General features: G+C 47.9%; 1 protein-coding gene across 1 annotated transcript in view; it reads right to left on the bottom strand.

Moving 5' to 3' along the window:
* Positions 1-1,894: 1,894 nt before the first annotated feature.
* ddr2l (discoidin domain receptor family, member 2, like) overlaps positions 1,895-14,008 on the bottom strand; it is a 47,456-nt gene continuing 35,342 nt past the window's right edge. Inside the window, exons 16-20 of the mRNA XM_055161692.1 lie at positions 11,799-11,996; positions 8,390-8,624; positions 6,952-7,101; positions 2,459-4,617; positions 1,895-2,166 (exon numbers count right to left, since the gene is read on the bottom strand). Of these exons, the coding sequence (XP_055017667.1) occupies positions 4,486-4,617; positions 6,952-7,101; positions 8,390-8,624; positions 11,799-11,996 (715 nt within the window). The 3' untranslated portion in view covers positions 1,895-2,166; positions 2,459-4,485. The remainder of the gene's footprint in view (positions 2,167-2,458; positions 4,618-6,951; positions 7,102-8,389; positions 8,625-11,798; positions 11,997-14,008) is intronic.

Genomic DNA, 14,008 nt, shown 5'->3' with positions numbered 1-14,008 from the left:
CACCACGCTTCAGTCCTCATTCAGTCCTGGTTTAATCCTGGTTTAGTACTAGATCAGGCCTGGTTTTAGTCCCAACCTGGGCCAGTTCCAGGTTTAGTTCTAATTTAGTTTTGGTTATAGTCCTGGTTTAGTCCCCGGTTCAAATTCTGATTTAATCCTGGTTTAATACTGATGGTCTGGTTTAGTTCTAGTTTAATCCTAGTTCAGTACTAGATCAGTCCTGGTTTTAGTCCTGATTTAGGCCCTGGTTAAAGTTCTGGTTTAGACTTTGTTTCATTCTGGTTCAGTACTTAATCAGTTCTGATGTAGTCCTAGTATAGTCCTGGTCCAGTGCTGGTTCAGTCCTAGTTTAGACCCTACCTGGGTCAGTTCCAGATTTAGTTCTAAGTCTTGGTTATAGTCCTGGTTTAGTCTTAGTTTAATCCTGGTTCAGTACTAGATCAGCTCCAGTTTAGTCCTGGTTTAGACGTGGTCCAGCGCTGGTTCAGTCCTGGTTTAGTACTAATTTAGTCCTGGTCCAGCTCTGATTCAGTCCTGGTTTGGTCTCGGTCCACTCCTGGTTTAGTTCTAGTTTAGACCTTGTCCAGTGCTGATTTAGTCCTGGTTCAGTTCTAGTTTAGTCCTTGTCCAGTGCTGATTTAGTCCTGGTTCAGTTCTAGTTTAGTCCTGGCTCAGTTCGACACAAAAGTTTGTTTAAAAAGCACAAAACCCCGGTGGACTTGTGTACACAGTTTTATTCAAATGAAACGATCTTTAGTTCTTTCTTTGGTCAAAAATATTTATTAAAAACTCGCCTCGTCCCTTCACCCACAGGTTCGACACATTCACAACAAAGACACAAATCTACAGAAAAAAATAATCAGAAAAATAAACTCTATGACTAACACTAGCCCTAGCTCCAGTGTGGGTAATATAGCGATGATCGGTAAGACAAACAGTGCTTAACATTAAAATAAAAAGTACAAAAGTGTGAGACCACAAAAAGACCACAGGAGGGCACGGCTCCGCCCACAGACGCTCAGACAGCAGCACCTTTGGCGCCATAAAGTCCACGGAAACATGTCCCACTAAACAACATGTCTGACGAAACAAAAAGACAGGAGAGGACGGCGTGTCAGTGCCCGATTTGGTGACTTTTTTTGAAGCAGGGACGCACAGAACCAGCTCGGACTACAGGTCGGACTACAGGTCGGACTACAGGTCGGACTACAGGTCGGACTACTACAGGTCGGACTACAGGTCGGACTACGGGTCGGACTCCAGCTTGGACTAAAGGTCGGACTCCAGCACAGACTACAGGTCGGTCTCCGTTTTAGACTCCAGCTCGAACTCCAGCTCGGACTACGGATCGGACTACAGGTTGGACTTCAGCTTGTCGGACCCCAGCTCGGACTCCAGCTCGGACCCCAGCTCGGACTCCAGCTCGGACTACAGGTCGGACTACAGCTCGGACTACAGCTCGGACTACAGGTCGGACTACAGCTCGGACTACAGCTCGGACTACAGCTCGGACTACAGGTCGGAGTCTAGCTTAGACTCCAGCACGGACTAAAGCTCGGACTACAGCTCAGACTACAGCTCGGACTACAGCTCGGACTACAGCTCGGACTCCAGTTTGGACTACAGTTCGGACTCCAGGTCGGACTCCAGCTTGGACTCTAACTCGGACTACAGTTCGGACTCCAGTTTGGACTACAGTTCGGACTCCAGGTCGGAGTCCAGCTCGGACTCCAGCTTGGACTCCAGGTCGGAGTCCAGCTCGGACTACAGCTCGGACTCCAGGTCGGACTCCAGGTCGGACTCCAGCTTGGACTACAGCTCGGACTACAGCTCGGACTGCAGCTCGGACTACAGGTCGGACTACAGCTCGGACTACAGTTCGGACTCCAGGTCGGACTCCAGGTCGGACTCCAGGTCGGACTCCAGGTCGGACTCCAGCTTGGACTCTAACTCGGACTACAGTTCGGACTCCAGGTCGGACTCCAGGTCGGACTCCAGGTCGGACTCCAGCTTGGACTCCAAGCTCGGACCTCAACTTGGACTACAGGTCACACTACAGCACGGACTACAGGTCGTACTCCAGCTCGGACTACAGGTCAGACTACAGGTCGGACTCCAGCTCTGGTCCAGCTCGGACTACACCCTGGACTGCACCCTGGACTACACCTGGACTACACCCTGGACTACACCTGGACTACACCCTGGACTACATCCTGGACTACACCCTGGACTACACCTGGACTACACCCTGGACTACACCTTGGACTACACCCTGGACTACACCCTGGACTACACCCTGGACTACACCCTGGACTACACCCTGGACTACACCCTGGACTACACCCTGGACTACACCCTGGACTACACCCTGGACTACACCTGGACTACACCCTGGACTACACCTTGGACTACACCCTGGGACTACACCCTGGACTACACCTGGACTACAGGACTACACCCTGGACTACACCCTGGACTACAGCTGGGACTACACCCTGGACTACATCCTGGACTACACCCTGGACTACACCCTGGACTACATCCTGGACTACATCCTGGACTACACCCTGGACTACACCCTGGACTACACCCTGGACTACATCCTGGACTACAGCTGGGACTACAGTTCAGACTCCAGCTCAGAAAACACAATAAGCACGTGTAAAAGAGTTCAAAGTGTTAAATTAAAGGTTCCAAATCGGGCAGTGACAGGTCTGGGTCTGAATGTCCACTCTGTCCCCTCCTTAGGGCCTGTTCAGGGGTCACGCCGTGTTTAGTCCTGTCCAAATGTCCAGTGAGTGAAAATGTAGTGCACTCAAAATTTCCCACAATGCCCTGTGAAAAGTAGTGTCCAGTCATCAAAGACCACAATGCACTGGGAGAATCGGAAAAACAACAGCGGACAGAGACAAGTGTTTTGTTTTAATGAACTGTTCATCCGGAAGTATAAGACTCTAAACTCTGGACCGCAGTGAGCTGTGAGTCCAAATCTCTCTGTGGCCACGTTTACATGATGGTTTTAATTCTGAGTTAAATAGTTCTGAATTAAAATATTCCCCTTCGAGTTTACATGTAAATAATAATTCCAAATTGAGGTTTACATGGAAAACATGTTAAATTGCCTTTATTTAATTCCGAAGGGTTCTGATCGGACAGGGACACGAGCGTATTTATGTCGACCGGAAGAAAACACACACTTCAGCTGCTACCGACTTTTCTGTCATCTCGGTTTGTCGTTACACCACGGACACAAACACCATCCAAACTTTTGCCGTAGTCGTTCCGATGATAATTGCGCAGCAGCTGGAGATTTCTCTCGTCACGCTTTACGTCTGTCGGCTGAGGAGGAGAAGGGAAGAGTGTCGGCGAAGAGAGGAAGAAGACAAACTGAGTCAACGGCTGTTCTACCTCAGCCCACTCCCACAGAGACATGGATGACAGTCCGAAGCCAGGACTGCTGGAGCCGGATCGTCTGGATTGCGTCAGAAGGGCGACCCAACAAGCATGCACCGAACGACCGGAATTATTTTTAAGAAGAATAAACCTTTACATGATCCAGGAATAAATTAATTCGGCTTTAAAATCTGAATAAACCACCCACTTACATTGGAATTAAGTTTAATTCCGAATAATCATTTTCACACTCAGGAATCGGGGCTCACTCTCGGGAATCACTCTCGGGAATCGGGACTCAAATTCGGGAATCGTGACTCACACTCAGGAATCGGAACTCCGAAATTGGGACTCAAACTCAGGAATCTGGACTCGGTACTCACGCTCGGGAATCAGGACTTGGGAATTAAGTGTTTATATGGTCTTTTTAAATCAGAATTAATTTTTATTCAGAATTAAATAGTTTTTATTCGGAATTAAAGCTCTCATGTAAACGTGGCAACTGTGTGCAGGTCTGTGGAGTGTTTGAGGAATTTGTTTGAGGGGTTTGGGGCTGGAGTGGACATTTGGACTCAGCCAAGGAGAGAGGATGAGGATGAAAGAGGAGAGCGGACGAGGAGAGAAAAGTGCGGCGGTTTTGAGAAAACAGATCCAGGTGAACGGTGTGATACAGAAGAGGAAGGAGTTCAGTCCACCGATTGTGATCCGACCTGACCCAGTTTAGACATTTTTCCCTGGTTCCTTTGGTTCTTTTGGCTGCTCCCTGGACACGGAGTCTCTGGAACGCTCTCTTTCCGTTGAGTTTTGGTGAAGTTTCGGTGAAGTTTCATGGTTGTGCTTCTGGTTCCTTTTGTCACATGTTTTTTTTTCATTTGTTACCGGTTGAAACGTTTGAGTGCAGGCGGCGTTCCGAATGGATTGGTGTTTTTTTTTTGGCGGAGGCTCGGTTAAGTTTTTTTGGTTCAGGTGGCTGGATTTCCTGGGCATGGGTTCTCAGCGCCTGGTACAGCCTCATTTTTGGTAGAGTTCCGGTGAAGTTTTGGGTTCCTTTGGTTCTTTTGCCGGGTTCCTTTGGTTCCTTTGGTTCCTCTGTCACTGGGCGTGGGGTCTGAGCGCCTGGTACAGCCCCTCAAACGTGGGCCGGTCCTGGATGTTTCGGCTCCAGCAGCGCATCATGAGTTCAAACAGAGAGGGAGGACAGAGCGGAGGAGCGTACAGGAAAATCTGGAACAAACACAACAGTAGACGGGATTAAAACGGGAAAATCTGGACAGAATCAGCAGAAAGTGAAACGGAGATGATGGAGACTCAGGAACTGGGACACAAACTCGGGAATCGGGACTCAAACTCAGGAATCAGGAATCGGAATTCACACTCGGGAATCGGAACTCGCATTCAGGAATCGATAATTGGGACTCACATTTGGGAATCGGGACTCACACTCGGGAATCGAAACTCACTCTCGGGAATTGGGATTGGGAATCAGACTCTGGAATCAGGACACGGGAATCAGGACAGTCAGGAATTGGGACTCAAACTCGGGAAACGAGACTTGGGACTCACACTCAGGAATCAGGACTCGGGACTTTGGAATTTAGACTTGGGAATCAGGACTCACACTCGGGAATCAAACTTGGGAATTGGGACTCGGGAATCGGGACTCACACTCGGGAATCCAAACTTGCACTCAGGAATTGATAATCGGCACTCACACTCGGGAACTGGGCCTCAAACTCGGGAATCAGGACTCGGGAATTGGGATCAGGAATCGGACTCTGGAATCCGGATTCAGGAATCAGGACTTCCGCCCATCCTCACTTCCTGCTTGGAACATTGTGTCTCTGACGTCCCTTTTGCCCCATCTGTGTTTACCTGTCGTCCCTGTCTGTGTTTACCTGTCGTCCCTGTCTGTGTCCCTGTCGTCCCTGTCTGTGTTTACCTGTCGTGTTTACCTGTCGTCCCGTGTCTGTGTTTACCTGTCGTCCCTGTCTTGTCTGTTTTACCTGTCGTCCCTGTCGTGTTTACCTGTCTGTCTGTGTTTACCTGTCCCTGTCTGTGTTTACCTGTCGTCCCTGTCTGTGTTTACCTGTCGTCCCCTGTCTGTCTGTTTACCTGTCGTCCTGTCTGTGTTTTACCTGTCGTCCCTGTGTGTTTACCTGTCCCTGTCTGTGTTTACCTGTCGTCCTGTCTGTGTTTACCTGTCGTCCCTGTCTGTGTTTACCCGTCGTCCCTGTCTGTGTTTACCTTGTCGTCCCTGTCTGTGTTTACCTGTCGTCCCTGTCTGTCCCGTGTGTGTTTACCTGTCGTCCCTGTCTGTGTTTACCTGTCGTCCCTGTCTGTGTTTACCTGTCGTCCCCGTCTGTGTTTACCTGTCGTCCCCGTCTGTGTTTACCTGTCGTCCCTGTCTGTTTACCTGTCGTCCCTGTTGTCCCTGTCTGTGTTTACCTGTCGTCCCTGTCTGTGTTTACCTGTCGTCCTGTCTGTGTTTACCTGTCTTGTCTTGTGTTACCTGTCGTCTGTGTTACCTGTCTCCCTGTCTGTTTACCCGTGTCGTTGTGTTTACCTGTCTGTCTGTTTTACCTGTCGTCCTGTCTGTGTTTACCTGTCGTCCCTGTCTGTGTTTACCTGTCGTCCCGTCTGTGTTTACCTGTCGTCCCTGTCTGTGTTTACTGTCGTCTGTCGTCCCGTCTGTGTTTACCCGTGTGTCTGTGTTTACCTGTCGTCCCCGTCTGTGTTTACCTGTCGTCCCCGTCTGTGTTTACCTGTCGTCCCTGTCTGTGTTTACCTGTCGTCCCTGTCTGTGTTTACCTGTCGTCCCTGTCTGTGTTTACCTGTCGTCCCTGTCTGTGTTTACCTGTCGTCCCTGTCTGTGTTTACCTGTCGTCCCTGTCTGTGTTTACCTGTGTCCCCTGTCTGTGTTTACCTGTCGTCCCTGTCTGTGTTTACCTGTCGTCCCTGTCTGTGTTTACCTGTCGTCCCCTGTCTGTGTTTACCTGTCGTCCCCGTCTGTGTTTACCTGTCGTCCCCGTCTGTGTTTACCTGTCGTCCCCGTCTGTGTTTACCTGTCGTCCCCGTCTGTGTTTACCTGTCGTCCCCGTCGTCTGTGTTTACCTGTCGTCCCCGTCTGTGTTTACCTGTCGTCCCTGTCTGTGTTTACCTGTCGTCCCTGTCTGTGTTTACCTGTCGTCCCTGTCTGTGTCGTGTTGTACCTGTCGTCCCTGTGTTTACTGTCTGTGTTTACCTGTCGTCCCCGTCTGTGTTTACCTGTCGTCCCTGTCTGTCGTTTACCTGTCGTCCCTGTCGTCCCTGTCTGTGTTTACCTGTCGTCCCCTGTCTGTGTTTCCTGTCGTCCCTGTCTGTGTTTACCTGTCGTCCCGTCTGTGTTTACCTGTCGTCCCCTGTCTGTGTTTACCTGTCGTCCCGGTCTGTGTTTTACCTGTCGTCCCTGTCTGTCTGTGTTTACCTGTCGTCCCGTCTGTCTGTGTTTACCTGTCGTCCCCGTCTGTGTTTACCTGTCGTCCCCGTCTGTGTTTACCCGTCGTCCCCGTCTGTGTTTACCTGTCGTCCCTGGTTCCTGAAGTGCTCTCCAGTGTTCTCGATGACCTGCTCGTCCGACAGCAGAGAGTACGGCTGCTCTTTACACAGAGTGAACATCTCCCACAGAGTGACTCCGAACGCCCACACGTCACTCGCCGTCGTGAACTTCCCCTGCAAGAAGAGACATGGGTGAACCGGGGAGGACCGGGGCTAGACCGGGGCTAGACCGGGGCTAGACCAGGATTAAACCAGGGCTAAGACCAAGACTTAAAGAGGTTTGAAGAAAGACTAAATCAGAAGTGACCCAGGACTAGAGCAGAGATAGACCAGGACTAAACCAGAACTAAACATGGGAAAGCTAAAGGACTAAAGAAGGACTAGACCAGGACGGAACCTAATATGCAAGACAAGTCCCGGTTCAGTCCCGGTAAAAGTACCAGTCCAGTCGTGCTTTGCTCCCATTTCGGTCCTGCCTCAGTCTTGTTTTAGTAAGAGTCTAGTTTTAGTCCTGGTCCAGTACCAGTCTAGTCCAGCTATAGTCCTGTTTAAGTCCCAGCTCGGAACAGAAGCAGGACTAAAACTATTAGTCCTGCTTCTGTTCCAGTTTAGTTTTAGCCCTGGTTCAGTCCTGCTTTAGTCCTGTTCCAATCCCTGTGTTGTTTTAGTTCAGTTTTAGTCCTGGTCCAGCCCTGTCCAGTTTTAGTACTAGACCAATCCTGGTCTAGTTTTAACCCTGCTTCTGTTCCAGTTCAGTTTTAGCCCTGGCCCAGTCCTGCTTTAATCCTGTCTCAATACTGGTTCAGTCCTGTTTTAGTCCTAGTCCAGTCCCTCTCCTGTTTTAGCCCAGTTTCAGTCCTGGTTCAATCCCAGTCTAGTTTTAGCCCTGATTCTGTTCCAGTTTAGTTTTAGAACTGGTTCAGTCCTGGTCCAATTTTAGTCCTGGTCCAGTACCAGTCCAGTCCAGCTTTAGTCCTGTTTTAGTCCTGGTCCAGCCCCAGTATAGTTTTAGTCCTGCTCCCGTTACAGTTTAGTTTTAGACCTCATTCAGTCCTGTTTTAAGCTCTGTCTCAATACTGGTTCAGTCCTGTTTTAGTCTTGGTCCAGTCCTGGTGTTGCTTTAGTCCTGGTCCAGTCCTCCTCCTGTTTTAGTCCAGTTTTAATCCTGGTCCAGTCCCAGTCTAGTTTTAGCTCTGCTTCCATTCCAGTTTAGTTTTAGTTTTAGTCCAGTTTGAGTCCTGGTCTAGTCCCAGTCCAGTTTTAGTCCTGGTCCAGTCCCGATGTTGTTTCAGTCCTGGTCCAGTCCTCCTCCTGTTTTTGTCCAGTTTTAGTCCTGGTCCAGTCCGAGTCTAGTTTTAGCTCTGCGTCCGTTCCAGTTTAGTTTTAGTCCCGTCTCAGTCCTGTTTTAGTCCAGTTTGAGTCCTGGTCTAGTCCTGGTCCAGTTTGAGGCCTGGTCCAGTACCAGTAGGATGCTCTCCCAGGCCATCCAGCGTATGGGCAGCACGGCTCGGCCCTGGATCCTGTAGTAGTCGCTGCTGTAGAGGTTCCTGCTCATGCCGAAGTCTGAGATCTTGATGGTGAGCCGTCGGTCCAGGAGGCAGTTCCTCGTGGCCAGATCTCGATGCACGAAGTTCAGAGACGCCAGATACTTCATCCCGGAGGCGATCTGAACGGACATGTGCAGCAGCTCCGCCAGACTGAACACAGAGACGACAACGACAAAACTGTGAACAATCCTCCAATCGTCCAGGGGTTTCAACAAAAACTGTGCCCTATGTCAATTTCACTTCTGTGTGGTTTAGGGTGACCATTTCAAAATAAAAAACTGGGAAACTGAGACATCTCTGGTTTTGGTTGGTACCAGTCGTCCTTGTCTCCTAAAGTGTGTTTTTACTTGTTGTCCCTGTTCTTAAAGTGTTTTTACCTATTGTCCCTGTCTCCTAAAGTGTGTTTTTATCTGTCGTTCCTGGTACCTAAGGTGTGTACTTACCTGCCCTCCCTGTCTCCTAAAATGTGTTTTTACCTGTTTTCCCTGTTTCCTAAGGTGTTTTTACCTGTTGTTCCTGTCCCCTAAGGTGTGTTTTTACTGGTTGTTCCCAGTTCCTAAGATATATTTTTACCTTTTGTCCCTGTCTCCTAAGGTGTGTTTTTATCTGTCGTTCCTGGTACCTAAGGTGTGTTTTTATCTGTCGTTCCTGGTACCTAAGGTGTGTTTTTATCTGTCGTTTTACCTAAGGTGTGTTTTACTGTTGTTCCAGTTCCTAAGTATATTTTTACCTTTTGTTGTTCCTAAGGTTGTTTTATCTGTCGTTCCTGGTACCTAAGGTGTGTTTTTATCTGTCGTTCCTGGTACCTAAGGTGTGTTTTTACCTGTTGATCATGTCTCCTGATCAGCAGATCTAAGATCTAAGACTAAGCCTATGTTTATATGATGATGGTCTGAACAGAAGTGTTTTCAGGAGGAGATGTGCGTGCATATGGTGACGCAAATGTGTGTGGAATTGGATTGTGTATGCATGTCAGGCGGCTCGGTGGTGACGCTCGGTGATGATGCATGTGAAGTAAATGTGTACACAACATGAGCACATCTGACCAGAATTTTGCATCTTTTGCCGCCGGCGCCAAAAACCAAAGTATTGCTTGCGCATGCTCCAAATTAGACGCTCGTTCATGTTATTTCACATTGTTGTTGTTTTCCCTCCTTACATTGACATTGCACTGCAGCCTGGTTGAGTAAACAAAAAAATAGGCTAATGAAATTTAAGACCTTTGTGAAAAAAAATAAGACTTGGACAACAGAATTTAAGACCTTTTTAAGACCTCGCGGCTGCCCTCCAAACCTCCAGGTGTTTGAGCAAAACCTGTGCCATAAGTGAATTTAAAGAGCGGGAGACTGCCCCAAAAAGTCGATTTTGTACAATACTGCATCTTTAATGGTACTTTGAACATTTACATTCGTAGTATTTTTCACAATACCTGACAGAGGGGATGATATTGGTGTGTGTAGTATTCATAGTATTTTTGATAGTACCTGACAGAGGGGATGTTGTTGGTGTGTGTAGTAGTATTTGTAGTATTTTTCGTAGTATTTTTCATAGTACCTGACAGAGGGGATGTTGTTGGCATGCATAGTAGTATTTGTAGTATTTTTCGCAGTATTTTTGGCAGTACCTGACAGAGGGGATGTTGTTGGCATGCGTAGTATTCATAGTATTTTTGTAGTATTTTTGGCAGTACCTGACAGAGGGGATGTTGTTGGCGTGTGTAGTAGTATTAAAAGTATTTTTGTAGTATTTTTGGCAGTACCTGACAGAGGGATGTTGTTGCGTTGGCGTAGTAGTAGTATTTTTGGTAGTATTTTTAGCAGTACCTGACAGAGGGGATGTTGTTGGCGTGTGTAGTAGTATTTGTAGTATTTTTGGTAGTATTTTTTGCAGTACCTGACAGAGGGGATGTTGTTGGTGTGTAGTAGTATTTGTAGTATTTTTAGCAGTACCTGACAGAGGGGATGTTGTTGGCGTGTGTAGTAGTATTTGTAGTATTTTTCGTAGTATTTTTAGCAGTACCTGACAGAGGGGATGTTGTTGGCGTGTGTAGTAGTATTTTCGTAGTATTTTTGGTAATACCTGACAGAGGGGATGTTGTTGGCGTGTGTAGTAGTATTGTTAGTATTTTTCGTAGTATTTTTCATAGTACCTGACAGAGGGGATGTTGTTGGCATGCGTAGTATTCATAGTATTTTTGTAGTATTTTTAGCAGTACCTGACAGAGGGGATGTTGTTGGTGTGTAGTAGTATTTGTAGTATTTTTTAGGCAGTACCTGAAAGAGGGGATATTTGTTGGCGTGCGTAGTAGTATTCATAGTATTTTTCGCAGTATTTTTAGCAGTACCTGACAGAGGGGATGTTGTTGCCGTGTGCGTAGTAGTATTTGTAGTATTTTTCGTAGTATTTTTAGCAGTACCTGACAGAGGGGATGTTGTTGGCATGTATTTAGTAGTATTTGTAGTATTTTTGGTAGTATTTTTGGCAGTACCTGACAGAGGGGATGTTGTTGGCGTGTAGTAGTATTTGTAGTATTTTTGGTAGTATTTTTGGCAGTACCTGACAGAGGGGATGTTGTTGGCGTGTGTAGTATTCGTAATATATTTTGTAGTATTTTTGGTAATACCTGATAGAGGGGTTGTTGGCGTGTGTAGTAGTATTCGTAGTATATTTTGTAGTATATTTCGTAGTATTTTTAGCAGTACCTGACAGAGGGGATGTTGTTGGCATGCGTAGTATTCATAGTATTTTTGTAGTATTTTTAGCAGTACCTGACAGAGGGGATGTTGTTGGTGTGTAGTAGTATTTGTAGTATTTTTGGTAGTATTTTTAGCAGTACCTGACAGGGGATGTTGTTGGCGTGTGTAGTAGTATTTGTAGTATTTTTGGTAGTATTTTTGGCAGTACCTGACAGAGGGGATGTTGTTGGCGTGTGTAGTAGTATTTGTAGTATTTTTGGTAGTATTTTTAGCAGTACCTGACAGAGGGGATGTTGTTGGTGTGTAGTAGTATTTGTAGTATTTTTGGTAGTATTTTTGGCAGTACCTGACAGAGGGGATGTTGTTGGCGTGTGTAGTAGTATTTGTAGTATTTTTGTGGTAGTATTTTTGGCAGTACCTGACAGAGGGGATGTTGTTGGCGTGTGTAGTAGTATTTGTAGTATTTTTGGTAGTATTTTTGGCAGTACCTGACAGAGGGGATGTTGTTGGCGTGTGTAGTAGTATTTGTAGTATTTTTGGTAGTATTTTTAGCAGTACCTGACAGAGGGGATGTTGTTGGCGTGTGTAGTAGTATTTGTAGTATTTTTGGTAGTATTTTTGGTAGTACCTGACAGAGGGGATGTTGTTGGCGTGCGTCAGCGTGCTCTCGATCTCGCGCTGCGACAGGAACATGTTGAGGTCGCCGTTCTCCATGTACTCGGTGACCATGCACAGGGGGTCAGAGGTCACGCACACGCACAGCAGGCGGATGATGTTCGGGTCGTTCAGGCGAGACATGATCTTGATCTCCTTCAGGAAGTCGTTTCTGCAAAGACGCCGGAACGTGAACACAGACACAGGAGGAGAACCAGAGAAGAACCGGAGAAGAACCAGAGAAGAACCAGAGGAGGACCAGAGAAGAACCAGAGGAGGAGAACTAGAGGAGGAGAACCAGAGGAGAACCAGAAGAGAAGAACCAGAGGAGGAGAACCAGAGGAGGACCAGAGAAGAACCAGAGGAGGACCAGAGAAGAACCAGAGGAGGAGGAGAACTAGAGGAGGAGAACCAGAAGAGAAGAACCAGAGGAGGACCAGAGAAGAACCAGAGGAGAAGGAGAATCAGAGGAGGAGAACCAGAGGAGGAGAAGAACCAGAGGAGGAGAACCAGAGGAGAACCAGAGGAGAACCAGAGGAGGACCAGAGAAGAACCAGAAGAGAAGAACCAGAGGAGGAGAACCAGAGGAGGACCAGAGAAGAACCAGAGGAGGAGGAGAACTAGAGGAGGAGAACCAGAGGAGGAGAACCAGAGGAGGACCAGAGAAGAACCAGAGGAGAAGGAGAATCAGAGGAGGAGAACCAGAGGAGGAGAAGAACCGGAGGAGAACCAGAGGAGGAGAACCAGAGGAGGAGAACCAGAGGAGGAGAAGAACCAGAGGAGGAGAAGAACCAGAGGAGAGAGAACCAGAGGAGGAGAAGAACCAGAGGAGAAGAAGAACAAGAGGAGAAGAGAACCAGAGGAGAAGAACCAGAGGAGGAGAAGAACCAGAGGAGAAGAAGAACCAGAGGAGGAAGAGACCTAGAGGAGAAGAACCAGAGGAGAACCAGAAGAGAAGAACCAGAGGAGGAGAAGAACCAGAAGAGGAAGAGACCTAGAGGAGAAGAACCAGAGGAGGAAGAGACCTAGAGGAGAAGAACCAGAAGAGGAAAGAGGAAAGAGGAAAAGAACCAGAGGAGAACCAGAGAAGAACCGGAGAAGAACCAGAGGAGGACCAGAGAAGAACCAGAGGAGGAGAACTAGAGGAGGAGAACCAGAAGAGAACCAGAAGAGAAGAACCAGAGGAGAAGAAAAACCAGAGGAGAAGGAGAATCAGAGGAGGAGAAGAACCAGAGGAGAAGGAGAATCAGAGGAGGAGGAGAACCAGAGGAGAACCAGAGGAGAAGAACCAGAGGAGGAGAACCAGAGGAGGAGAAGAACCAGAGCAGGAGAACCAGAGGAGAAGAAGAACCAGAGGAGGAGAAGAACCAGAGGAGAAGAAGAACCAGAGGAGGAGAAGAACCAGAGGAGGAGAAGAACCAGAGGAGGAGAAGAACCAGAGGAGAAGAAGAACCAGAGGAGAAGAAGAACCAGAGGAGGAAGAAGAACCAGAGGAAAGAACCAGAGAGAGACCAGAGGAGGAGAGAAGAGGACCAGAGGAGGAGAAGAACCAGAGGAGGAGAAGAACCAGAGGAGAAGAAGAACCAGAGGAGAAGAAGAACCAGAGGAAAAGAAGAACCAGAGGAAAAGAAGAACCAGAGGAGAAGAAGAACCAGAGGAGGAGAAGAACCAGAGGAGGAGAAGAACCAGAGGAGAAGAACCAGAGGAGAAGAACCAGAGGAGAAGAAGAACCAGAGGAGAAGAAGAACCAGAGGAGGAGGAGAACCAGAGGAGGAGAACCAGAGGAGAAGAAGAACCAGAGGAGAAGAAGAACCAGAGGAGAAGAAGAACCAGAGGAGAGAGAAGACCAGAGGAGAAGAACCAGAGGAGGAGAAGAACCAGAGGAGAAGAAGAACCAGAGGAGAAGAAGAACCAGAGGAGGAGAGAGAGGAGAAGAACCAGAGGAGGAGAAGAACCAGAGGAGAAGAAGAACCAGAGGAGGAGAAGAACCAGAGGAGGAGAAGAACCAGAGGAGAAGAAGAACCAGAGGAGGAGAAGAACCAGAGGAGAAGAAGAACCAGAGGAGAAGAAGAACCAGAGGAGAAGAAGAACCAGAGGAGAAGAAGAACCAGAGGAGAAGAAGAACCAGAGGAGGAAGAGACCTAGAGGAGAAGAACCAGAGGAGGAGAACCAGGAGCAGTCAGG

Source organism: Boleophthalmus pectinirostris, unplaced genomic scaffold (genome assembly GCF_026225935.1).
Source record: "Boleophthalmus pectinirostris isolate CB_2022bp ecotype Guang Dong unplaced genomic scaffold, ASM2622593v1 HiC_scaffold_4, whole genome shotgun sequence".
NCBI classification, from domain to species: Eukaryota; Metazoa; Chordata; class Actinopteri; order Gobiiformes; family Gobiidae; genus Boleophthalmus; species Boleophthalmus pectinirostris.
The sequence above is the reverse complement of the archived record's forward strand: the minus strand, read 5'-3'. Positions and strand labels throughout refer to the sequence as shown.